Source organism: Lampetra fluviatilis, unplaced genomic scaffold (assembly GCF_964198595.1).
Source record: "Lampetra fluviatilis unplaced genomic scaffold, kcLamFluv1.1 SCAFFOLD_890, whole genome shotgun sequence".
NCBI classification, from domain to species: domain Eukaryota; kingdom Metazoa; phylum Chordata; class Hyperoartia; order Petromyzontiformes; family Petromyzontidae; genus Lampetra; species Lampetra fluviatilis.
Window position 1 is genome coordinate 14,051 of NW_027620820.1, and position 26,850 is coordinate 40,900.

General features: G+C 57.6%; 2 protein-coding genes across 2 annotated transcripts; both read left to right on the forward strand.

Annotated features, from left to right (window-relative positions):
• Positions 1–3,350: 3,350 nt before the first annotated feature.
• Positions 3,351–15,907, forward strand: LOC144954414 (uncharacterized). The gene is made up of 6 exons (XM_078884916.1): positions 3,351–3,497; positions 6,421–6,438; positions 6,593–6,792; positions 11,264–11,600; positions 12,128–12,754; positions 15,626–15,907. The coding sequence occupies exons 1-6, from the start codon at positions 3,351–3,353 to the stop codon at positions 15,833–15,835; spliced, it is 1,539 nt and encodes a 512-aa protein (XP_078741042.1). The 3' UTR covers positions 15,836–15,907.
• A 9-nt stretch (positions 15,908–15,916) lies between these two features.
• Positions 15,917–26,520, forward strand: LOC144954413 (uncharacterized; the record flags this gene model as incomplete). Its single annotated transcript, XM_078884915.1, has 3 exons — positions 15,917–15,977; positions 25,415–25,949; positions 26,439–26,520. Coding segments are annotated over exons 1-3 (624 nt in total), but the record flags the coding sequence as incomplete, so codon positions are not given.
• Positions 26,521–26,850: the final 330 nt, after the last annotated feature.

Consider the following 26,850-nt stretch of genomic DNA (forward strand, 5'->3'; position numbering starts at 1 on the left):
TCTCTGTGTGAGTCTATGGGTATCTGTGTGAGTCTATGGGTCTCTAAATCTATGGGTCTCCGTGAATCTACGGGTCTTTGTGTGAGTCCACGGGTCTCTGTGTGAGTCTATGGGTCTCTCTGTGAGTCTATGGGTCTCTGTGTGAGTCTATGGGTCTCTAAATCTATGGGTCTCTGTGTGAGTCTATGGGTCTCTAAATCTATGGGTCTCTGTGTGAGTCTACGTGTCTCTGTGTGAGTCTACGGGTCTCTGTGTGAGTCTATGGGTCTCTGTGTGAGTCTATGGGTCTCTGTGTGAGTCTATGGGTCTATGTGTGAGTCTTTGGGTCTATGTGTGAGTCTATGGGTCTCTGTGTGAGTCTATGGGTCTCTGTGTGAGTCTATGGGTCTCTGTGTGAATCTACGGGTCTCTGTGTGAGTATATGGGTCTCTGTGTGAGTCTATGGGTCTTTGTGTGAGTCTATGGGTCTCTGTGTGAGTCTATGGGTCTCTGTGTGAGTCTATGGGTCTCTGTGTGAGTCTCTGGGTCTCTGTGTGAATCTATGGGTCTGTGTGTGAGCCTATGGGTCTCTGTGTGAGTCTATGGGTCTCTGTGAGTCTAAGGGTCTTTGTGTGAGTCTATGGGTCTCTGTGTGAGTCTATGGATCTCTGCGTGAATCTATGGGTCTCTGTGTGAGTCTGTGGGTCTCTGTGTGAGTCTATGGGTCTCTGCGTGAGTCTATGGGTCTCTGTGTGAGTCTATGGGTCTCTGTGTGAGTCTGTGGGTCTCTGTGTGAGTCTATGGGTCTCTGCGTTAGTCCATGGGTCTCTGCGTGAATCTATGGGTCTCTGTGTGAGTTTTTGGGTCTCTGTGTGAGTCTATGGGTCTCTGTGTGAGTCTATGAGTCTCTGTGTGAGTCTATGGGTCTCTGTGTGAGTCTATGGGTCTCTGTGTGAGTCTACGGGTCTCTGTGTGAGTCTACGGGTCTCTGTGTGAGTCTACAGGTCTCTGTGGGAATCTATGGGTCTCTGTGTGAGTCTATGGATCTCTGTGTGAGTCTATGTGTCTCTGTGTGAATCTATGGGTCTCTGTGTGAATCTATGGGTCTCTGTGTGAGTCTATGGGACTCTGTGTGAGTCTATGGGTTTCTGTGTGAGTCTATGTGTCTCTGTGTGAATCTATGGGTCTCTGTGTGAGTCTATGGGTCTCTGTGTGAGTCTATGGGTCTCTGTGTGAGTTTATGGGTCTCTGTGTGAGTCTATGGGTTTATGTGTGAGTCTATGGGTCTCTGTGTGAGTCTATGGGTTTCTGTGTGAGTCTATGTGTCTCTGTGTGAATCTATGGGTCTCTGTGTGAGTCTATGGGTCTCTGTGTGAGTCTATGGGTCTCTGTGTGAGTCTAGGGGCCTCTGTGTGAATCTATGGGTCTCTGTGTGAGTCTATGGGTTTATGTGTGAGTCTATGGGTCTCTGTGTGAGTCTACGGCTCTCTGTGTGAGTCTATGGGTTTCTGTGTGAGGCTATGGGTCTCTGTGTGAGTCTATGGGTCTCTGTGTGAGTCTATGGGTCTCTGTGTGAGTCTATGGGTCTCTAAATCTATGGGTCTCTGTGTGAGTCTTCGGGTCTCTGTATGAGTCTATGGGTCTCTGTATGAGTCTATGGGTCTCTGTATGAGTCTATGGGTCTCTGTATGAGTCTATGGGTCTCTGTGTGAGTCTATGGGTCTCTAAATCTATGGGTCTTTGTGTGAGTCTATGGGTCTCTGTATGAGTCTATGGGTCTCTGCGTGAGTCTATGTGTCTCTGTGTGAGTCTATGTGTCTCTGTGTGAGTCTATGGGTCTCTGTGTGAGTCTATGGGTCTCTGCGTGAGTCTATGGGTCTCTGCGTGAGTCTATGGGTCTCTGTGTGAGTCTATGGGTCTCTGTGTGAGTCTATGGGTCTCTGCGTGAGTCTATGGGTCTCTGTGTGAGTCTATGGGTCTCTGTGTGAGTCTATGGGTCTCTGTGTGAGTCTATGGGTCTCTGCGTGAGTCTATGGGTCTCTGTGTGAGTCTATGGGTCTCTGTGTGAGTGTATGGGTCTCTGTGTGAGTCTGTGGGTCTCTAAATCTATGGGTCTTTGTGTGAGTCTATGGGTCTCTGTATGAGTCTATGGGTCTCTGCGTGAGTCTATGTGTCTCTGTGTGAGTCTATGTGTCTCTGTGTGAGTCTATGGGTCTCTGTGTGAGTCTATGGGTCTCTGTGTGAGTCTATGGGTCTCTGCGTGAGTCTATGGGTCTCTGCGTGAGTCTATGGGTCTCTGTGTGAGTCTATGGGTCTCTGTGTGAGTCTATGGGTCTCTGCGTGAGTCTATGGGTCTCTGTGTGAGTCTATGGGTCTCTGTGTGAGTCTATGGGTCTCTGTGTGAGTCTATGGGTCTCTGTGTGAGTCTATGGGTCTCTGTGTGAGTCTATGGGTCTCTGCGTGAGTCTATGGGTCTCTGCGTGAGTCTATGGGTCTCTGTGTGAGTCTATGGGTCCCTGTGTGAGTCTATGGGTCTCTGCGTGAGTCTATGGGTCTCTGTGTGAGTCTATGGGTCTCTGTGTGAGTCTATGGGTCTCTGCGTGAGTCTATGGGTCTCTGTGTGAGTCTATGGGTCTCTGCGTGAGTCTATGGGTCTCTGTGTGAGTCTATGGGTCTCTGTGTGAGTCAATGGGTCTCTGTGTGAGTCTGTGGGTCTCTGTGTGAGTCTACGGGTCTCTGTGTGAGTCTATGGGTCTCTGTGTGAGTCTATGGGTCTCTGTGTGAGTCTACGGGTCTCTGTGTGAGTCTATGGGTCTCTGTGTGAGTCTATGGGTCTCTGTGTGAGTCAATGGGTCTCTGTGTGAGTCTGTGGGTCTCTGTGTGAGTCTACGGGTCTCTGTGTGAGTTTATGGGTCTCTGTGTGAGTCTGTGGGTCATCATCCTCTGACCATACTTGCCCCCCCTCTGCCATGGGAACGTGGAATTTCTTTCCACCAGCGCGTCGACGCTCACGCGAGAGCACGTGTCGTGCACGTGGACGCCTATCCGCACAACCAAATACAGACCAAACCCCAACCTACCAATTGTGCATCTGCACTTGTAAATCAAATGGTTATTGCCGCGCATGCGTACTAGGCCATCTGTCCCCCCCTTTGCCCCCTCCCCCTCCTACCAGCGCGCATGCGCACAAAGCCCCCTCCTCCCGCGCATGCGTACTACGCCACCAATTCAGGCCCCCCCTCAATTGAGTGCGCATGCGCATTAGACCACGTATTCCCCCCTCACCCCTCCCCTCATACGCATGCGCACTAGGCTACCCCCCCTCCACCGACGCATGCGCACAAGGCTACCCACCCCCTCTCCTCCCACGCATGCGCACTAGCCCACCTATCCCCCCCCGTTTCCGCACCCCCCCCGCTCCCACGAACCCCCCTCCTCCCTCACCCCCTCCCCCCGGCCGCGCGTTGCATGCCGGGAGCTGGTGTCATGGCGTCGTTGGAGGCGCGGGGAAGCATCAGGTAGCTCGCGGGCTTTCCGACCTCGTCCACCGCGTCCACCTCCTCGTCCACCTTGTCCACCTCGTCCACCTCCTCCTCACCCTCTTCTCTCTCTCTCGGCGGTGGCGGCGGCCGCGTTAACCCCCTTTGAAGCGCCGCGGTGTTCTTCCCCGCCTTGCCTAGGATAGCCGTCGGCTCGCCTGAGGCTTCTGCCAGGCTCGAGCGTGCTGGCCACGCTAGGCCTCACCTCCCCCCCGTCTCTCTTCGCTGTCCTCTTCGTCGCATCTGGAGCGACCCGAGAGCCACGAGGATTGCGACTCGGGACGCCGCGAACTGCGCGGCTCGTTGGGCGAGGGGCGAGCGAGACCGCGGGGCTCGCGGCCTAGACACGGGCCCTCCTGTTAAGACCTCTGGCCCGTGGCCTTGCTGAGTTGAGGGGACACGGAGTTGTTGTTGTTGACGCTGTTGTTGTTGTTGTTGATGATAGGCGGCGTTGTGTAGTAATGAGAAGTAATGATATCCGTAATGAAGTGGGGGGAGGGGTTCGTTTAAATTTCGCGTGAATATCAATGTTCAGCCCATCGCTACCACCCCACACGGGCAGTTCGTAAGGATTGTCGCGTAAACGAAATGTGCCAATTGGTTACTACTTGACAACACGGCGGTGGCGTTTAGAGAGTAAACCCACAACACTTGCATAACGAAGTTGTTCTTTTGGGTCAGATCGCGTATCAATGTTCGACCCACGACTGCCACACCACACAGTCAGTTCGTAAGGTTTGTCACGTAGACAACACGTGCTAGTTGGTTACTGCTTAAGCACACGGCGGATTGGGAGAGTAAGCCCACAACACTTGCATAGTGAAGTTGTTCTTTTGGGTTAGATCGCGTATCAATGTTCGACCCACGACTGCCACACCACACGGCCAGTTCGTAAGTTTTGTCACGTAGACAACACGTGCTAGAAGGTTACTACTTGACAACACAGCGGTGGCGTTTAGAGAGTAAACCCACAACACTTGCATAGTGAAGTTGTTCTTTTGGGTTAGATCGATGTTCAACCCACGACTGCCACACCACACCGCTGGGGAACGTCACCACCCCCTGTTGGCGGAGTTGTCAGTCAGTCTGTGTTTGTGCGAAGCGCGTGTCTCGCACGCAATCAGGCGGTCACAACCAGGGAGTGGTTACATTTCGATTGAAAGCTTTCGTGACTGCAGGGATTCATCTTCTTGGTTCTTTCGGTGAAGTCGTCACGTAGAAGGGAAGTAATAAAATAATGAAACATAATAAAATACAATTCTCGGCTGCTTGCCATGTGGCCGAAACGTCGTGAGAATTGTATTTTTAATTTCGATTGAAAGCTTTCGTGACTGCAGGGATTCATCTTTTTGGTTCTTTCGGTAAAATCACGTAGAAGGGAAATAATAAAATAATATAACATAATAAAATACAATTCTCGGCTGCTTGCGATGTGGCCGAAACGTCGTGAGAATTGTATTTTTAATTTCGATTTAAAGCTTTCGTGACTGCAGGGATTCATCTTCTTGGTTCTTTCGGTAAAGTCACGTAGAAGGGAAATAATAAAATAATATAACATAATAAAATACAATTCTCGGCTGCTTGCGATGTGGCCGAAACGTCGTGAGAATTGTATTTAAAATTTCTATTTAAAGCTTTTGTGACTGCAGGGATTCATTTTCTTGGTTCTTTCGGTGAAGTCACGTAGAAGGGAAATAATAAAATAATATAACATAATAAAATACAATTCTCGGCTGCTTGCCATGTGGCCGAAACGTCGTGAGAATTGTATTTTTAATTTCGATTTAAAGCTTTCGTGACTGCAGGGATTCATCTTCTTGGTTCTTTCGGTAAAGTCACGTAGAAGGGAAATAATAAATAATAAAACATAATAAAATAAAAAATTCTCGGCTGCTTGCGATGTGGCCGAAACGTCGTGAGAATTGTATTTAAAATTTCGATGTAAAGCTTTCGTGACTGCAGGGATTCATCTTCTTAGTTCTTTCGGTGAAGTCACGTAGAAGGGAAATAATAAAATAATAAAAATAAAACATAATAAAATATAATTCTCACGACGTTTCGGCCACAACGCAAGCAAGCCGTCCTCAGGTGAAGAACAGCGTCTGTCGGAAAGACTTTACCGAAAGAACCAAGAACAGCAAGTGGTTGTTTTGCGAAGAGACTGATACCTGGCCATGTGAGCATGGAATTTCCACCACCGGTTGAGGGCAGTCACCGGTTCTGACTTGATTATCGTATTGAGATGGCTTCAGAATGACCAAACTTGCAGGGCAGTGCGTTACGAGGTGTGTGGGATCATGGGCAGGTACAGAAAGCAGGTTCGTTTGGGGATCCATGTGAAGCCAGCCCTCGCTGAAAACAATGAAATGGACAAACGCCCCAATGCACTCACTCTCTTACGGAGGGCACTCGCTCATTCACTCGCCCCCTCCCTCGCTCACTCCCTCGCTCACTCCCTCGCTCACTCCCTCGCCCACTCCCTCGCTCACTCCCTCGCTCACTCCCTCGCTCACTCCCTCGCTCACTCCCTCGCTCGCTCCCTCGCTCGCTCCCTCGCTCGCTCCCTCGCTCGCTCCCTCGCTCACTCCCTCGCTCATTCACTCGCTCACTCCCTCGCTCACTCCCTCGCTCACTCCCTACCTTAGTCGTTCACTCCTTTGCTTTTTCCCTCACTCCCCTGCTCACTCGCTCACTCATTCACTCCCTTTCTCACTCGTTTACTTTCTTGGTCACTCGCTCACTCATTCACTCACTCGCTCACTCCCCTGCCCACTCGCTCGCTCGCCTGCTCTCCTACCGCATCCCTCGCTCACCGACTCTCTCCCCCTCCCTTGCTCGCCCGCTCTCTCTCTCTCGCGCTCCCTCCGCCACGCACGACTTGACCACGTTTCCGCGCGCGCAGCAGCCTGGCCAAGCAGGAGGCGGGAGACAGCGGAGGCCTCATGGCGGTGGAGGTGGAGGCGGCGGCGGCGGGGGGCGAGCGGGCGGGTGGGGCCGAGGACGACGAGGGGGAGGGGGTGGAGGAGGGGGTGGAGGAGGTGGGGGAGGAAGGGCGGTCGGGGGCTCCGGCGGGGGGCGGGAGCCCCTCTGAGCGCAGCGCGGGGGACACCCCGTGGCCCCGGCACAAGCACAAGAAGAAACACAAGCACCACCGCGGCAGCAGCGGCGGGGGCCACCACCACCACCACCACGGCAGCAGCGGGGGGCACCACAGCAAGAGCTCGAAGCACCGCAAGCAGCACAAGCAGACGGGAGACGATGCCCACAAGCACAGGTGGGGAGAGCGGCAGCGTGCACATCGCCACCATCGCTGATCGCTACCACCGTTAGTACAGACTGCTGCCATCACAATAGCTAGCACCACCATCGTCACAATCGCTAGCACCACCATCATCACAGTCGCTACCACCACCATCGTCACAATCGCTAGCACCACCATCGTCACAATCGCTACCACCACCATCATCACAGTCGCTACCACCAGCATCATCACAATCGCTACCACCACCATCATCACAGTCGCTACCACCACCATCGTCACAATCGCTACCACCACCATCGTCACAATCGCTACCACCACCATCATCACAGTCGCTACCACCACCATCGTCACAATCGCTACCACCACCATCATCACAGTCGCTACCACCAGCATCATCACAGTCGCTACCACCACCATCATCACAGTCGCTACCACCACCATCATCACAGTCGCTACCACCAGCATCATCACAGTCGCTACCACCACCATCATCACAATCGCTACCACCACCATCATCACAATCGCTACCACCACCATCATCACAATCGCTACCACCACCATCATCACAGTCGCTACCACCACCATCATCACAATCGCTACCACCACCATCATCACAATCGCTACCACCACCATCATCACAATCGCTACCACCACCATCATCACAATCGCTATCACCACCATCGTCACAATCGCTACCACCACCATCATCACAATCGCTAGCACCACCATCATCACAGTCGCTACCACCACCATCATCACAGTCGCTACCACCACCATCATCACAATCGCTACCACCACCATCGTCACAATCGCTACCACCACCATCATCACAGTCGCTACCACCAGCATCATCACAATCGCTACCACCACCATCATCACAGTCGCTACCACCACCATCGTCACAATCGCTACCACCACCATCGTCACAATCGCTACCACCACCATCATCACAGTCGCTACCACCACCATCATCACAATCGCTACCACCACCATCATCACAATCGCTAGCACCACCATCATCACAGTCGCTACCACCACCATCATCACAGTCGCTACCACCACCATCATCACAATCGCTACCACCAGCATCATCACAATCGCTACCACCACCATCATCACAGTCGCTACCACCACCATCGTCACAATCGCTACCACCACCATCGTCACAATCGCTACCACCACCATCATCACAGTCGCTACCACCACCATCATCACAATCGCTAGCACCACCATCATCACAATCGCTACCACCACCATCATCACAATCGCTACCACCATCATCACAATCGCTACCACCACCATCATCACAATCGCTAGCACCACCATCATCACAGTCGCTAGCACCACCATCATCACAATCGCTACCACCACCATCGTCACAATCGCTACCACCACCATCATCACAATCGCTACCACCACCATCATCACAGTCGCTACCACCACCATCATCACAGTCGCTAGCACCACCATCATCACAATCGCTACCACCAGCATCATCACAGTCGCTACCACCACCATCATCACAATCGCTACCACCACCATCATCACAATCGCTAGCACCACCATCATCACAGTCGCTACCACCACCATCATCACAGTCGCTACCACCACCATCATCACAGTCGCTACCACCACCATCATCACAATCGCTACCACCACCATCATCACAATCGCTACCACCACCATCATCACAATCGCTACCACCACCATCATCACAGTCGCTACCACCACCATCATCACAGTCGCTACCACCACCATCATCACAGTCGCTACCACCACCATCATCACAATCGCTACCACCACCATCATCACAGTCGCTACCACCACCATCATCACAGTCGCTACCACCACCATCATCACAGTCGCTACCACCACCATCATCACAATCGCTACCACCACCATCATCACAATCGCTACCACCACCATCATCACAGTCGCTACCACCACCATCATCACAGTCGCTACCACCACCATCATCACAGTCGCTACCACCACCATCATCACAATCGCTACCACCACCATCATCACAGTCGCTACCACCACCATCATCACAGTCGCTACCACCACCAACATCACAGTCGCTACCACCACCATCATCACAATCGCTACCACCACCATCATCACAATCGCTACCACCACCATCATCACAATCGCTACCACCACCATCATCACAATCGCTACCACCACCATCATCACAATCGCTACCACCACCATCGTCACAATCGCTACCACCACCATCATCACAATAGCTACCACCACCATCGTCACAATCGCTACCACCACCATCATCACAATAGCTACCACCACCATCATCACAATCGCTACCACCACCATCATCACAATCGCTACCACCACCATCATCACAATCGCTACCATCACAATCGCTAGCACCACCATCATCACAATCGCTACCACCACCATCATCACAATCGCTACCACCACCATCATCACAATCGCTACCACCACCATCATCACAATCGCTACCACCACCATCATCACAATCGCTAGCACCACCATCATCACAGTCGCTACCACCACCATCATCACAGTCGCTACCACCACCATCATCACAATCGCTACCACCACCATCATCACAATCGCTACCACCACCATCATCACAATCGCTACCACCACCATCATCACAATCGCTACCACCACCATCATCACAATCGCTACCACCACCATCGTCACAATCGCTACCACCACCATCGTCACAATCGCTACCACCACCATCATCACAATCGCTACCACCACCATGGTCACAATCGCTACCACCAGCATCATCACAATCGCTACCACCACCATCATCACAATCGCTACCACCACCATCATCACAATCGCTACCACCACCATCATCACAATCGCTACCACCACCATCGTCACAATCGCTACCACCACCATCATCACAATCGCTACCACCAGCATCATCACAGTCGCTACCATCACCATCATCACAGTCGCTACCACCACCATCATCACAATCGCTACCACCACCATCGTCACAATCGCTAGCACCACCATCGTCACAATCGCTACCACCACCATCATCACAATAGCTACCACCACCATCATCACAGTCGCTACCACCACCATCATCACAATCGCTATCACCACCATCGTCACAATCGCTAGCACCACCATCATCACAATCGCTACCACCACCATCATCACAATCGCTATCACCACCATCGTCACAATCGCTACCACCACCATCATCACAGTCGCTACCACCACCATCATCACAATCGCTACCACCACCATCATCACAGTCGCTACCACCACCATCATCACAATCGCTACCACCACCATCATCACAGTCGCTACCACCACCATCATCACAATCGCTACCCCCACCATCATCACAATCGCTACCACCACCATCATCACAATCGCTACCACCACCATCATCACAATCGCTACCACCACCATCATCACAATCGCTACCACCACCATCATCACAATCGCTACCACCACCATCATCACAATCGCTACCACCACCATCATCACAATCGCTACCACCACCATCGTCACAATCGCTAGCACCACCATCGTCACAATCGCTACCACCACCATCATCACAATAGCTACCACCACCATCATCACAGTCGCTACCACCACCATCATCACAATCGCTATCACCACCATCGTCACAATCGCTAGCACCACCATCATCACAATCGCTACCACCACCATCATCACAATCGCTATCACCACCATCGTCACAATCGCTACCACCACCATCATCACAGTCGCTACCACCACCATCATCACAATCGCTACCACCACCATCATCACAGTCGCTACCACCACCATCATTACAATCGCTACCACCACCATCATCACAGTCGCTACCACCACCATCATCACAATCGCTACCCCCACCATCATCACAATCGCTACCACCACCATCATCACAATCGCTACCACCACCATCATCACAATCGCTACCACCACCATCATCACAATCGCTACCACCACCATCATCACAATCGCTACCACCACCATCATCACAATCGCTACCACCACCATCATCACAATCGCTACCACCACCATCGTCACAATCGCTACCACCACCATCATCACAATCGCTACCACCACCATCGTCACAATCGCTACCACCACCATCATCACTAATCGCTACCACCACCATGACTAAGTGCTACCACCGTTATCACTAACTGCTACCACCATCGTCACTCACCACCACCACACCCCACCACCACCACCACACCCCACCACCACCACACCCCACCACCATCACCACCACCACATCCCACCACCACCACACCCCACCACCACACCACCACCACCACACCCCACCACCACCACACCCCACCACCACCACCCCACCACCACACCCCACACCCCACCACCACCACACCACCACCACACCCCACCACCACACCACCACCACACCACCACCACCAGTGCGTTGATGACCCCGTGTGCCACGCGCGCTGCCCCCCCCCCCACCCTCCCCCAGGCATCGCCACAAACACAAGAAGCATCGCAAGAAGGACGATGACGGCGGTGACGCCCACTCCCCCTCCCCCACTGCCCCCGCCAGGCAACCAAACCCCCCCGGCACAACCACCACCGCCGCTCCACAGCCAGCGGCACCCCCACCTCCGCCCACCGCCACCATCACCACCACCACCATCACCGCAGCAGCAGCAGCAGCAGCCGCAGCGCCGCAGCCGGTGAAGCGGAGCGGGCGGGCGGAGGAGGAGGCGCTGGAGGAGCTGGAGAAGCAGCGGGCGCTGATCCAGGCCGAGCTGGACGGAGACCGCGCCCACTCGGGCATGGGCCTCATCCTGCAGGTGAGGACCAGCGGCGGTGGTGGTGGTGGTGGTGGTGATGTGGTGATGATGTGACGGTGATCTGACAGTGATGTGACACACGGGGTGGTGGTGGTGGTGGTGGTGGTGATGATGATGTGACGGTGATCTGACAGTGATGTGACACACGGGGCGGTGGCGGTGGTGGTGGTGGTGGTGATGTGGTGATGATGTGACGGTGATCTGACTGATGTGACACATGGAGGCGGTGGTGGTGGTGGCGGTGATGATGATGTGATGATGATGTGATGGTGATCTGACAGTGATGTGACACACGGGGGCGGTGATGATGATGACGTGACAATGACATGACGGTGATCTGACAGTGATGTGACGCACGGGGTGGCGGCGGCGATGATGATGATTGTGACGTGATGATGATGATTGTGGCGTGATGATGATGATTGTGACGTGATGATGATGATGATTGTGACGTGATGACGACGTGCTTCTGTAGAACTTTCGCACCGTATGTAGCCGACCGTACCACCGCCGTTGTCTCGCTCCAGGGCTACGTGTCCGGCTCTGAGGAGGAGGGCGAAATCAGTGAGCGGGGGACCCCGGCCCCCGCACCTCCTCCTCCTCCTGCTGCTGCCCACGTCACCGCAGAGCCGCCGGACGCGGCGCCGGTGCCGCCGCGCGTCCCGGCGGTCTCCGCCGTGCGAGGACACGGTGACCCCGGGGGGGAGGAGGAGGAGGAGGAGGCCGCGGGTCGTGGAGACGCGACGCGGAGAAGCGGAGGAGGAGGGGAGGAGGAGGGGGACGTGGAGATGGCGGCGGCGGCGTCATCGTCGGCGCTGGAGAACGGTGGCGGTGATGGTGGTGGCGGTTCTGCCGCGGCGGCGTCGGCGCCGCGCAGCCGCGGGGAGCGCGACCGCCGCGGGGCCAAGGAGAAGCAGCGGCGGGCGAGGCACGAGCGCGGCAAGGGGGGCGCCAACACCACCACGGCCACCACCACCGCAGCGGGGGCCACCACCGCAGCGGGGAGCGGCCGCAAGAGGAGCCGCTCGCGTTCACAGTCACAGTCGCTGGGGAGGGAGCGGCGGCGCCGGCGGGGGTCCGAGAGGGAGCGCGGCGGCGGCGGCAGCGGCGGCGTGGGGCCACCCGAGGAGGAGAGGGCAGGGCGCCAGCATCAGGTGAGGCGGGTTTTGATTCCTTACCCCCCGTACCCGGACCCGGCCGCACCAGGGTCGCAAACGGGTACCCGTACCCGGCCGTACCGTAAAATGTTACTTTTATTAATTTTAGTTTTTTTACCCACGTGACTTTACCGAAAACAGGACCATGCGGGGTGGGCTGGTAGGAACGAATAACCAAAGAACATAAACATAATGTATTATGACACTTGTTTAGCCAGGAAAGCCCCGCTGAGTGTGAAGGTTTTTGTAGGGTCCTGCCAAGTGTTTGCAGTAGGGGGCGATGCTGCTACACCTAATCGGACGATACGAAGGGAGAGTGTGAGGCCTAGTTCTAGGCTTTAGGTCTAGCTGTAGGCGTTAGGCCGCTGTGAGTTAATTTGTATTTTAAATGTTTTAATTATTAATGTAAAAGCTTTAAATGTAAATGTTTCTATTTAAAAAAACCATCAGGGAATGTAACATTGTTAAACATTAACTCCCTTTCACACACGCGGGGGTACGATACGAAGGGAGAGTTTGAGGCCTAGTTCTAGGCTTTAGGCCTAGCTGTAGGCTTTAGGCCGCCGTGAGTTAATTTTAAAATAAAATGTTTTTATTATTTAAATAAAAGCTTTAAATTTAAATGTTTCTATTTAAAAGCATGAGGGAATGTAACATTGTTAAACATTAACTCCCTTTCACACACGCGAGGGTACGATACGAAGGGAGAGTGATAGGCGTAGTTCGAGGCTTTAGGCCTAGCTGTAGGCTTTAGGGCGCTGTGAGTAAAATTTGAATTTAAAAGTTTTAATTAAAATCTTTCTCAGGGAATTCTAAGGGAATGTTACACGTGTTTAGCCAGGAAAGCCTCATTAATTTAAATGTTTTAATTAAAATCTATCTGAGGGAATTCTAAGGGAATGTTACACGTGTTTAGCCAGGAAAGCCTCATTAATTTAAATGTTTTAATTAAAATCTATCTGAGGGAATTCTAAGGGAATGTTACACGTGTTTAGCCAGGAAAGCCTCATTAATTTAAATGTTTTAATTAAAATCTATCTGAGGGAATTATAAGGGAATGTTACACGTGTTTAGCCAGGAAAGCCTCATTAATTTAAATGTTTTAATTAAAATCTATCTGTGGGAATTATAAGGGAATGTTACACGTGTTTAGCCAGGAAAGCCTCATTAATTTAAATGTTTTAATTAAAATCTATCTGAGGGAATTCTAAGGGAATGTTACACGTGTTTAGCCAGGAAAGCCTCATTAATTTAAATGTTTTAATTAAAATCTATCTGAGGGAATTCTAAGGGAATGTTACACGTGTTTAGCCAGGAAAGCGTCACTGAGTCTAAAGGTTTTTGTAGGGTCCTGCCAAGTGTTTGCAGTAGGGGGTGATGTTGCTACACGGTCGGACGGACGGACGATATAATCTATTGTAGGCTGGCCCACTTCTTTCCTACCAGTAAAACCTACGAATAGGACCTACATCTCTGCTTGATTTGACCTGGTCACAGCCTATGGTGCAATCAAAAGGCCTCATGTGATGTTCCTGTGTTTCCGCCACTACCCCCTCCCCCCCCTTAATACAGACATCATGTGACCTGGGGTCACGTGACGAATGTCTGCCACCCCCCCCCCCCCGCTTACTGGCATCACGTGACCTTGTGTTACGCGACGGGTGTCCGTGTTCTAGATTAGAAGTTTCCGTGACTGCAAGGTGGTTTAGTAGTAGGTTTTTACCCTTTAAACTGGTACAAAATTTGACACCTTTATACAAGGCATCATCTTCTTGGTTCTTGGTTCTTTCGGTAAAGTCACGTGACTTTACCGAAAGAACCAAGAAGATGAATCCCTGCAGTCACGAAAGCTTTAAAACAAGGCATCATGTTTGCAATAACCACAACACAAGCAGTCAAAAAAATACAATTCTCACGACGTTTCGGCCACAACGCAAGCAGCCGTCCTCAGGTGAAGAACGGGTCTGTCGGAAAGACAGCATCTGAATGAGCACCACCAGGCTTGGCAGCGTATATTTAAGCTGCTGGGTTAGCGGAGGAAGGGCGCCTTGACAAAGGAATTTGCATATCAACAGAGGAATTTAGCATATTTAACCCAGCTTAAATATGCGCTGCCAAGCCTGGTGGTGCTCATTCAGACGCTGTCTTTCCGACAGACCTCTTCTTCACCTGAGGACGGCTGCTTGCGTTGTGGCCGAAACGTCGTGAGAATTGTATTATTTAATAAAGTTGTATTTTTATTATTTTATTATTTCCCTTCTATGTGACTTTACCGTAAGAACCAAGAAGATGAATCCCTGCAGTCACGAAAGAAGCTTCAAATCGAAATTTAATTTATTTTAATTTTATTTTTCACCTTCTACGTGACGACTTTACCGAAAGAACCAAGAAGATGAATCCCTGCAGTCACAAAAGCTTCAAATCGAAATTTAAGAGTGGTTTAGTTGAGAGAAAATAGTTTCATTTTCTTGGTTCTTTCGATAAAGACACGTAGAAGGGAAATAATAACATAACAAAAAGTTAAACAATAAAATTATCTCGACGTTTTGATTGCAAAACAAGCAATCGTCATCATCATCAGGTGCTGTGGTTTTCACACCTCATGATGATTGCTTGTGTTGCAATCGAAACGTCGTGAGAATTTTAATATTTTATTATTTCTCATCTACGTGATGACTTTACCGTAAGAACCAAGAAGATGAATCCCTGCAGTCACGAAAGCTTGACATCGAAATTTATTTTATTTTTCACCTCCCACGTGACTTTACCGAAAACACCAAAGCGCGTGCGTCCGTGTGCCGCCCCCCCCCCCCCCTCCGTTCTCGTGTCACGTGACCTACCGTGACGTGTCCGCCCCCCCCCAAGCAGGAGAAGGAGCGAGGAGCGGCTAGACGCAGGAGGAGGAGGAGGAGCGACCAGTCGAAACGCTCCCCCGACAAGCAGTCGAAACGCTCTCGCTCGCTCGAGAAGGAGAACCGCTCTCCTCCCTCCGGCGGGGGGGCGGGGCGACGCCTCCTGCCCCCCCCGTCCTCGCCGCCGCCACCCCCCCCCGGCGGCCCCCACCTCCTCGGAGCGTGAGAGGGGGGGGGGCCGGGGGGGCGTCCCGGGGGGCCCGGCCTCGCAGCCGGGACGAGAGGGGGGGCACGGGGACTTCGCCAACGGCGGGGAGGGGGAGGGGGGGGGCGGCGCGGAGAGACGCCGACAAGAAGGAGGATGGGAGGTGAGTGGCGTCTACACGCGTCCGTGTCCCCAGTGTTGTCTCGTGTGTGTGTCCGTGTCTCGTGTGTGTCTCCGTGTCTCTCTGTGTGTCTCGTGTGTGTCTCCGTGTCTCGGTGTGTGTCTCCGTGTTTCGTGTGTGTGTGTCCGTGTCTCTGTGTGTGTCTCTGTGTCTCGCGTGTGTCTCGTGTCTCTGTGTGTCCGTGTCTCTCTGTGTGTCTCGTGTGTGTCTCCGTGTCTCGTGTGTGTCTCCGTGTCTCTCTGTGTGTCTCGTGTGTGTCTCCGTGTCTCGGTGTGTGTCTCCGTGTCTCAGTGTGTGTGTCCGTGTCTCAGTGTCTCTGCGTGTGTCTCGGTGTCTCGTGTGTGTCTCCGTGTCTCAGCGTCTCCGTGTCTCAGTGTGTGTGTCCGTGTCTCAGTGTCTCGTGTGTGTCTCGGTGTCTCGTGTGTGTCTCCGTGTCTCAGCGTCTCCGTGTCTCGGTGTGTGTGTCCGTGTCTCGGTGTCTCGTGTGTGTCTCCGTGTCTCGTGTGTGTCTGTGTCTCAGCGTCTCCGTGTCTCGTGTGTGTGTCCGTGTCTCGGTGTCTCGTGTGTGTCTCCGTGTCTCGTGTGTGTCTCCGTGTCTCAGCGTCTCCGTGTCTCGGTGTGTGTGTCCGTGTCTCGGTGTCTCGTGTGTGTCTCCGTGTCTCGTGTGTCTCTGTGTCTCAGCGTCTCCGTGTCTCGTGTGTGTGTCCGTGTCTCGGTGTCTCGTGTGTGTCTCCGTGTCTCGTGTGTGTCTCTGTCTCAGCGTCTCCGTGTCTCGGTGTGTGTGTCAGTGTCTCAGCGTCTCCGTGTCTCGGTGTGTGTGTCCGTGTCTCGGTGTCTCGTGTGTGTCTCCGTGTCTCGTGTGTGTCTCTGTGTCTCGTGTGTGCCCCCGTGTCTCTGTGTGTCTCCGTGTCTCGGTGTGTGTCTCCGTGTCTCGGTGTGTGTCTCCACTGTCTCAGCGTCTCCGTGACTCTGTGTGTGTCTCCGTGTCTCGTGTGTGTCTCCGTGTCTCTCTGTGTGTCTCCGTGTCTCTGTGTGTGTCTCGTGTGTGTCTCCGTGTCTCTGTGTGTGTCTCGTGTGTGTCTCCGTGTCTCTGTGTGTGTCTCCGTGTCTCGTGTGTGTCTCGTGTGTGTCTCAGTGTCTCGTGTGTGTCTCAGTGTCTCTGTGTCTCGTGTGTGTCTCCGTGACTCTGTGTGTGTCTCCGTGTCTCGTGTGTGTCTCCGTGTCTCTCTGTGTGTTTCCGTGTCTCTGTGTGTGTCTCGTGTGTGTCTCCGTGTCTCTGTGTGTGTCTCAGTGTCTCTGTGTCTCGTGTGTGTCTCCGTGTCTCTGTGTCTCGTGTGTGTCTCCGTGTCTCGGTGTGTGTCCCCACTGTCTCAGCGTCTCCGTGTCCCGTGTGTGTCTCCATGTCTCAGTGTCTCGTGTGTGTCTCCGTGTCTCTGTGTGTCTCCGTGTCTCGTGTGTGTCTCCGTGTCTCAGTGTCTCGTGTGTGTCTCCGTGTCTCTGTGTGTGTCTGCGTGTCTCGTGTGTGTCTCCGTGTCTCAGTGTCTCGTGTGTGTCTTCGTGTCTCTGTGTGTGTCTTCGTGTCTCTGTGTGTGTCTTTGTGTCTCCCTGCCGTGTCTCCGTGTCTCCGTGTCTCCGTGTCTCTGTGTGTGTCTCTGTGTCTCCCTGCCGTGTCTCCGTGTCTCCCTGCCGTGTCTCCGTGTCTCTGTGTGTGTCTCCCTGTCTCCATGCCGTGTCTCCGTGTCTCTGTGTGTGTCTCCCTGCCGTGTCTCCCTGCCTCCCTGCCCTGTCTCCCTGCCCTGTCTCCCTGCCGTGTCTCCCTGCCTCCCTGCCCTGTCTCCCTGCCCTGTCTCCCTGCCCTGTCTCCCTGCCCTGTCTCCCTGCCGTGTCTCTGTGTCTCCCTGCCTCCCTGCCGTGTCTCCCTGCCGTGTCTCTGTGTCTCCCTGCCTCCCTGCCCTGTCTCCCTGCCGTGTCTCTGTGTCTCCCTGCCTCCCTGCCCTGTCTCCCTGCCCTGTCTCCCTGCCCTGTCTCCCTGCCGTGTCTCTGTGTCTCCCTGCCTCCCTGCCGTGTCTCCCTGCCGTGTCTCTGTGTCTCCCTGCCGTGTCTCTGTGTCTCCCTGCCCTGTCTCCCTGCCGTGTCTCTGTGTCTCCCTGCCTCCCTGCCGTGTCTCCCTGCCGTGTCTCTGTGTCTCCCTGCCTCCCTGCCCTGTCTCCCTGCCGTGTCTCTGTGTCTCCCTGCCTCCCTGCCCTGTCTCCCTGCCGTGTCTCTGTGTCTCCCTGCCTCCCTGCCCTGTCTCCCTGCCGTGTCTCTGTGTCTCCCTGCCTCCCTGCCCTGTCTCCCTGCCGTGTCTCCGTGTCTCCCTGCCTCCCTGCCCTGTCTCCCTGCCGTGTCTCTGTGTCTCCCTGCCTCCCTGCCCTGTCTCCCTGCCGTGTCTCTGTGTCTCCCTGCCTCCCTGCCCTGTCTCCCTGCCGTGTCTCCGTGTCTCCCTGCCGTGTCTCCCTGCCTCCCTGCCCTGTTTCCCTGCCGTGTCTCCGTGTCTCCCTGCCTCCCTGCCCTGTCTCCCTGCCCTGTCTCCCTGCCGTGTCTCCCTGCCTCCCTGCCCTGTCTCCCTGCCCTGTCTCCCTGCCGTGTCTCTGTGTCTCCCTGCCTCCCTGCCCTGTCTCCCTGCCGTGTCTCTGTGTCTCCCTGCCTCCCTGCCCTGTCTCCCTGCCGTGTCTCTGTGTCTCCCTGCCTCCCTGCCCTGTCTCCCTGCCGTGTCTCTGTGTCTCCCTGCCTCCCTGCCCTGTCTCCCTGCCGTGTCTCTGTGTCTCCCTGCCTCCCTGCCCTGTCTCCCTGCCGTGTCTCTGTGTCTCCCTGCCTCCCTGCCCTGTCTCCCTGCCATGTCTCTGTGTCTCCCTGTCTCCCTGCCCTGTCTCCCTGCCGTGTCTCTGTGTCTCCCTGCCTCCCTGCCCTGTCTCCCTGCCGTGTCTCCCTGCCGTGTCTCCGTGTCTCCCTGCCTCCCTGCCCTGTCTCCCTGCCGTGTCTCCGTGTCTCCCTGCCGTGTCTCTGTGTCTCCCTGTCTCCCTGCCCTGTCTCCCTGCCTTGTCTCAGTGTCTCCCTGCCTCCCTGCCCTGTCTCCCTGCCGTGTCTTCGTGTCTCCCTGCCTCCCTGCCGTGTTTCCCTGCCGTGTCTCAGTGTCTCCCTGCCTCCCTGCCCTGTCTCCCTGCCGTGTCTCCGTGTCTCCCTGCCTCCCTGCCGTGTCTCCCTGCCGTGTCTCTGTGTCTCCCTGCCTCCCTGCCCTGTCTCCCTGCCGTGTCTCAGTGTCTCCCTGCCGTGTCTCTGTGTCTCCCTGTCTCCCTGCCCTGTCTCCCTGCCGTGTCTCAGTGTCTCCCTGCCGTGTCTCTGTGTCTCCCTGTCTCCCTGCCCTGTCTCCCTGCCGTGTCTCAGTGTCTCCCTGCCGTGTCTCTGTGTCTCCCTGTCTCCCTGCCCTGTCTCCCTGCCGTGTCTCAGTGTCTCCCTGCCGTGTCTCTGTGTCTCCCTGCCTCCCTGCCCTGTCTCCCTGCCGTGTCTCCCTGCCGTGTCTCTGTGTCTCCCTGCCTCCCTGCCCTGTCTCCCTGCCCTGTCTCCCTGCCGTGTCTCTGTGTCTCCCTGCCTCCCTGCCCTGTCTCCCTGCCGTGTCTCTGTGTCTCCCTGCCTCCCTGCCCTGTCTCCCTGCCGTGTCTCTGTGTCTCCATGCCTCCCTGCCCTGTCTCCCTGCCCTGTCTCCCTGCCGTGTCTCTGTGTCTCCCTGTCTCCCTGCCCTGTCTCCCTGCCGTGTCTCTGTGTCTCTCTGCCTCCCTGCCCTGTCTCCCTGCCGTGTCTCTGTGTCTCCCTGCCTCCCTGCCCTGTCTCCCTGCCCTGTCTCCCTGCCCTGTCTCCGTGTCTCCCTGCCTCCCTGCCTTGTCTCCCTGCGGTGTCTCTGTGTCTCCCTGCCTCCCTGCCCTGTCTCCCTGCCGTGTCTCAGTGTCTCCCTGCCGTGTCTCTGTGTCTCCCTGCCCTGTCTCAGTGTCTCCCTGCCTCCCTGCCTTGTCTCCCTGCGGTGTCTCTGTGTCTCCCTGCCTCCCTGCCCTGTCTCCCTGCCGTGTCTCTGTGTCTCCCTGCCTCCCTGCCCTGTCTCCCTGCCGTGTCTCTGTGTCTCCCTGCCTCCCTGCCCTGTCTCCCTGCCGTGTCTCCCTGCCCTGTCTCCCTGCCGTGTCTCTGTGTCTCCCTGCCTCCCTGCCCTGTCTCCCTGCCGTGTCTCTGTGTCTCCCTGTCTCCCTGCCCTGTCTCCCTGCCGTGTCTCCGTGTCTCCCTGCCCTGTCTCCCTGCCCTGTCTCCCTGCCCTGTCTCCCTGCCGTGTCTCCCTGCCTCCCTGCCCTGTCTCCCTGCCGTGTCTCTGTGTCTCCCTGCCTCCCTGCCCTGTCTCCCTGCCGTGTCTCTGTGTCTCCCTGTCTCCCTGCCCTGTCTCCCTGCCGTGTCTCCGTGTCTCCCTGCCCTGTCTCCCTGCCGTGTCTCCCTGCCTCCCTGCCCTGTCTCCCTGCCGTGTCTCCGTGTCTCCCTGCCGTGTCTCTGTGTCTCCCTGTCTCCCTGCCCTGTCTCCCTGCCTTGTCTCAGTGTCTCCCTGCCTCCCTGCCCTGTCTCCCTGCCGTGTCTCCGTGTCTCCCTGCCTCCCTGCCGTGTCTCCCTGCCGTGTCTCCCTGCCTCCCTGCCCTGTCTCCCTGCCGTGTCTCCGTGTCTCCCTGCCTCCCTGCCGTGTCTCCCTGCCGTGTCTCTGTGTCTCCCTGTCTCCCTGCCCTGTCTCCCTGCCGTGTCTCAGTGTCTCCCTGCCGTGTCTCTGTGTCTCCCTGTCTCCCTGCCCTGTCTCCCTGCCGTGTCTCAGTGTCTCCCTGCCGTGTCTCTGTGTCTCCCTGTCTCCCTGCCCTGTCTCCCTGCCGTGTCTCAGTGTCTCCCTGCCGTGTCTCTGTGTCTCCCTGCCTCCCTGCCCTGTCTCCCTGCCGTGTCTCCCTGCCGTGTCTCTGTGTCTCCCTGCCTCCCTGCCCTGTCTCCCTGCCCTGTCTCCCTGCCGTGTCTCTGTGTCTCCCTGCCTCCCTGCCCTGTCTCCCTGCCGTGTCTCTGTGTCTCCCTGCCTCCCTGCCCTGTCTCCCTGCCCTGTCTCCCTGCCGTGTCTCTGTGTCTCCCTGTCTCCCTGCCCTGTCTCCCTGCCGTGTCTCTGTGTCTCTCTGCCTCCCTGCCCTGTCTCCCTGCCGTGTCTCTGTGTCTCCCTGCCTCCCTGCCCTGTCTCCCTGCCCTGTCTCCCTGCCCTGTCTCCGTGTCTCCCTGCCTCCCTGCCCTGTCTCCCTGCCGTGTCTCAGTGTCTCCCTGCCGTGTCTCTGTGTCTCCCTGCCCTGTCTCAGTGTCTCCCTGCCTCCCTGCCTTGTCTCCCTGCGGTGTCTCTGTGTCTCCCTGCCTCCCTGCCCTGTCTCCCTGCCGTGTCTCTGTGTCTCCCTGCCTCCCTGCCCTGTCTCCCTGCCGTGTCTCCCTGCCCTGTCTCCCTGCCGTGTCTCTGTGTCTCCCTGCCTCCCTGCCCTGTCTCCCTGCCGTGTCTCTGTGTCTCCCTGTCTCCCTGCCCTGTCTCCCTGCCGTGTCTCCGTGTCTCCCTGCCCTGTCTCCCTGCCCTGTCTCCCTGCCCTGTCTCCCTGCCGTGTCTCCCTGCCTCCCTGCCCTGTCTCCCTGCCGTGTCTCTGTGTCTCCCTGCCTCCCTGCCCTGTCTCCCTGCCGTGTCTCTGTGTCTCCCTGCCTCCCTGCCCTGTCTCCCTGCCGTGTCTCTGTGTCTCCCTGCCTCCCTGCCCTGTCTCCCTGCCGTGTCTCTGTGTCTCCCTGCCTCCCTGCCCTGTCTCCCTGCCGTGTCTCTGTGTCTCCCTGCCTCCCTGCCCTGTCTCCCTGCCATGTCTCTGTGTCTCCCTGTCTCCCTGCCCTGTCTCCCTGCCGTGTCTCTGTGTCTCCCTGCCTCCCTGCCCTGTCTCCCTGCCGTGTCTCCCTGCCGTGTCTCCGTGTCTCCCTGCCTCCCTGCCCTGTCTCCCTGCCGTGTCTCCGTGTCTCCCTGCCGTGTCTCTGTGTCTCCCTGTCTCCCTGCCCTGTCTCCCTGCCTTGTCTCAGTGTCTCCCTGCCTCCCTGCCCTGTCTCCCTGCCGTGTCTTCGTGTCTCCCTGCCTCCCTGCCGTGTTTCCCTGCCGTGTCTCAGTGTCTCCCTGCCTCCCTGCCCTGTCTCCCTGCCGTGTCTCCGTGTCTCCCTGCCTCCCTGCCGTGTCTCCCTGCCGTGTCTCTGTGTCTCCCTGCCTCCCTGCCCTGTCTCCCTGCCGTGTCTCAGTGTCTCCCTGCCGTGTCTCTGTGTCTCCCTGTCTCCCTGCCCTGTCTCCCTGCCGTGTCTCAGTGTCTCCCTGCCGTGTCTCTGTGTCTCCCTGTCTCCCTGCCCTGTCTCCCTGCCGTGTCTCAGTGTCTCCCTGCCGTGTCTCTGTGTCTCCCTGTCTCCCTGCCCTGTCTCCCTGCCGTGTCTCAGTGTCTCCCTGCCGTGTCTCTGTGTCTCCCTGCCTCCCTGCCCTGTCTCCCTGCCGTGTCTCCCTGCCGTGTCTCTGTGTCTCCCTGCCTCCCTGCCCTGTCTCCCTGCCCTGTCTCCCTGCCGTGTCTCTGTGTCTCCCTGCCTCCCTGCCCTGTCTCCCTGCCGTGTCTCTGTGTCTCCCTGCCTCCCTGCCCTGTCTCCCTGCCGTGTCTCTGTGTCTCCATGCCTCCCTGCCCTGTCTCCCTGCCCTGTCTCCCTGCCGTGTCTCTGTGTCTCCCTGTCTCCCTGCCCTGTCTCCCTGCCGTGTCTCTGTGTCTCTCTGCCTCCCTGCCCTGTCTCCCTGCCGTGTCTCTGTGTCTCCCTGCCTCCCTGCCCTGTCTCCCTGCCCTGTCTCCCTGCCCTGTCTCCGTGTCTCCCTGCCTCCCTGCCTTGTCTCCCTGCGGTGTCTCTGTGTCTCCCTGCCTCCCTGCCCTGTCTCCCTGCCGTGTCTCAGTGTCTCCCTGCCGTGTCTCTGTGTCTCCCTGCCCTGTCTCAGTGTCTCCCTGCCTCCCTGCCTTGTCTCCCTGCGGTGTCTCTGTGTCTCCCTGCCTCCCTGCCCTGTCTCCCTGCCGTGTCTCTGTGTCTCCCTGCCTCCCTGCCCTGTCTCCCTGCCGTGTCTCTGTGTCTCCCTGCCTCCCTGCCCTGTCTCCCTGCCGTGTCTCCCTGCCCTGTCTCCCTGCCGTGTCTCTGTGTCTCCCTGCCTCCCTGCCCTGTCTCCCTGCCGTGTCTCTGTGTCTCCCTGTCTCCCTGCCCTGTCTCCCTGCCGTGTCTCCGTGTCTCCCTGCCCTGTCTCCCTGCCCTGTCTCCCTGCCCTGTCTCCCTGCCGTGTCTCCCTGCCTCCCTGCCCTGTCTCCCTGCCGTGTCTCTGTGTCTCCCTGCCTCCCTGCCCTGTCTCCCTGCCGTGTCTCTGTGTCTCCCTGTCTCCCTGCCCTGTCTCCTTGCCGTGTCTCCGTGTCTCCCTGCCCTGTCTCCCTGCCGTGTCTCCCTGCCTCCCTGCCCTGTCTCCCTGCCGTGTCTCCGTGTCTCCCTGCCGTGTCTCTGTGTCTCCCTGTCTCCCTGCCCTGTCTCCCTGCCTTGTCTCAGTGTCTCCCTGCCTCCCTGCCCTGTCTCCCTGCCGTGTCTCCGTGTCTCCCTGCCTCCCTGCCGTGTCTCCCTGCTGTGTCTCAGTGTCTCCCTGCCTCCCTGCCCTGTCTCCCTGCCGTGTCTCCGTGTCTCCCTGCCTCCCTGCCGTGTCTCCCTGCCGTGTCTCTGTGTCTCCCTGTCTCCCTGCCCTGTCTCCCTGCCGTGTCTCAGTGTCTCCCTGCCGTGTCTCTGTGTCTCCCTGTCTCCCTGCCCTGTCTCCCTGCCGTGTCTCAGTGTCTCCCTGCCGTGTCTCTGTGTCTCCCTGTCTCCCTGCCCTGTCTCCCTGCCGTGTCTCAGTGTCTCCCTGCCGTGTCTCTGTGTCTCCCTGCCTCCCTGCCCTGTCTCCCTGCCGTGTCTCCCTGCCGTGTCTCTGTGTCTCCCTGCCTCCCTGCCCTGTCTCCCTGCCCTGTCTCCCTGCCGTGTCTCTGTGTCTCCCTGCCTCCCTGCCCTGTCTCCCTGCCGTGTCTCTGTGTCTCCCTGCCTCCCTGCCCTGTCTCCCTGCCCTGTCTCCCTGCCGTGTCTCTGTGTCTCCCTGTCTCCCTGCCCTGTCTCCCTGCCGTGTCTCTGTGTCTCTCTGCCTCCCTGCCCTGTCTCCCTGCCGTGTCTCTGTGTCTCCCTGCCTCCCTGCCCTGTCTCCCTGCCCTGTCTCCCTGCCCTGTCTCCGTGTCTCCCTGCCTCCCTGCCCTGTCTCCCTGCCGTGTCTCAGTGTCTCCCTGCCGTGTCTCTGTGTCTCCCTGCCCTGTCTCAGTGTCTCCCTGCCTCCCTGCCTTGTCTCCCTGCGGTGTCTCTGTGTCTCCCTGCCTCCCTGCCCTGTCTCCCTGCCGTGTCTCTGTGTCTCCCTGCCTCCCTGCCCTGTCTCCCTGCCGTGTCTCCCTGCCCTGTCTCCCTGCCGTGTCTCTGTGTCTCCCTGCCTCCCTGCCCTGTCTCCCTGCCGTGTCTCTGTGTCTCCCTGTCTCCCTGCCCTGTCTCCCTGCCGTGTCTCCGTGTCTCCCTGCCCTGTCTCCCTGCCCTGTCTCCCTGCCCTGTCTCCCTGCCGTGTCTCCCTGCCTCCCTGCCCTGTCTCCCTGCCGTGTCTCTGTGTCTCCCTGCCTCCCTGCCCTGTCTCCCTGCCGTGTCTCTGTGTCTCCCTGTCTCCCTGCCCTGTCTCCCTGCCGTGTCTCCGTGTCTCCCTGCCCTGTCTCCCTGCCGTGTCTCCCTGCCTCCCTGCCCTGTCTCCCTGCCGTGTCTCTGTGTCTCCCTGCCTCCCTGCCCTGTCTCCCTGCCGTGTCTCAGTGTCTCCCTGCCGTGTCTCAGTGTCTCCCTGCCTCCCTGCCCTGTCTCCCTGCCGTGTCTCTGTGTCTCCCTGCCTCCCTGCCCTGTCTCCCTGCCGTGTCTCTGTGTCTCCCTGTCTCCCTGCCGTGTCTCTGTGTCTCCCTGTCTCCCTGCCCTGTCTCCCTGCCGTGTCTCCGTGTCTCCCTGCCGTGTCTCAGTGTCTCCCTGCCGTGTCTCCGTGTCTCCCTGCCTCCCTGCCCTGTCTCCCTGCCGTGTCTCAGTGTCTCCCTGCCGTGTCTCTGTGTCTCCCTGTCTCCCTGCCCTGTCTCCCTGCCGTGTCTCCGTGTCTCCCTGCCGTGTCTCAGTGTCTCCCTGCCGTGTCTCCGTGTCTCCCTGCCTCCCTGCCCTGTCTCCCTGCCGTGTGTCTCCCTGCCTCAACGTCTCCCCGCCGTCCTCCCCTGCCCACCCCCCTCGGCAAGGCCGCACCGCGACGACTCCAACTCCCGCCGGGACCTGCGGCGCTCGCGAGACAAGGACCGACGGGACCGCCCCGCCGATGCCACCGCCGCCACCACCACCACGGCCCCTTCGACCGTCCCCGCCGGGGCCTCCGGCACCGGACGCTTGTCCCGCCCCGGCCCGTCGCCCCCTCCCCGCGGCTACCGGCGGGGGGGGGGCGGCTCCCCCCCCCCCGGGCCGACGGCCCCGCTCCCCGCCGGCGGCGGCCCCCCCCCGACGACGCTCCGCAGAGCGTCCGACGGGCCGCGATCGGCCGCGACGCAGCCGCTCCCGCGAGCGCGGCGGTAACCACGGCAACCACGAGCGCGGTAACGGCGGCGGCGGTGGCTACCGGAGGGGGTCGCCGCCGGGCGGGGGCCGGGCGGCCGTGCGGTACCATGGGCGGTACCACCGCGGGGGTCGGAGGTCGGCGTCGCGCGAGCGTGAGGACCGCTTCAAGGGGTCGCTGTCCGAGGGGATGAAGGCGGCGCAGCACGAGTCGTCGGACGGCGAGCAGTGAGGACACTTGCACACGCGCACACACACGTACACACACACACACGTGTACACACACGCACACTCACGTGTACGCACACACTCACTCACACACTCATACGCGTGTCACCCCCACCTCGCTGACTCCCCCCCCCACCCGCCACCCCCCCCCCACCCCCCCACCCCCCCACCCCCCTCACCCCTCACCCCCCACCCCACCCCCCCCACCCCCCACCCCCCCACCCCCCCACCCCCCCACCCCACCCCTACCCCCCACCCCCCCACCCCCCTCACCCCTCACCCCCCACCCCACCCCCCCCACCCCCCACCCCCCCCATCCCCCCCACCCCTCACCCCACCCCCCCACCCCTCACCCCACCCCCCCACCCCTACCCCCCACCCCCCCACCCCCCTCACCCCTCACCCCCCACCCCACCCCCCCCACCCCCCACCCCCCCATCCCCCCCACCCCTCACCCCACCCCCCACCCCCCACCCCCCCCCCCCTCAGCTTGGAGGACTTTGACCCCGAGGAGGATGACGAGGACGTCGTCATCGAGATGCGGCGGCAGCAGCGCCTCGCCATCGTGCAGGTGCCCCTCTACTCACTACTACTCACTACTACTCACTACTACTCACTACTACTCACTACTACTCACTACTACTCACTACTACTCACTACTACTCACTACTACTACTCACTACTACTACTCACTACTACTCACTACTACTACTCACTACTACTCACTACTACTACAGCAGCGCCTCGCCATCGTGCAGGTGCCCCCTCTACTCACTACTACTCACTACTACTCACTACTACTCACTACTACTCACTACTACTCACTACTACTCACTACTACTCACTACTACTCACTACTACTACTCACTACTACTACTCACTACTACTCACTACTACTACT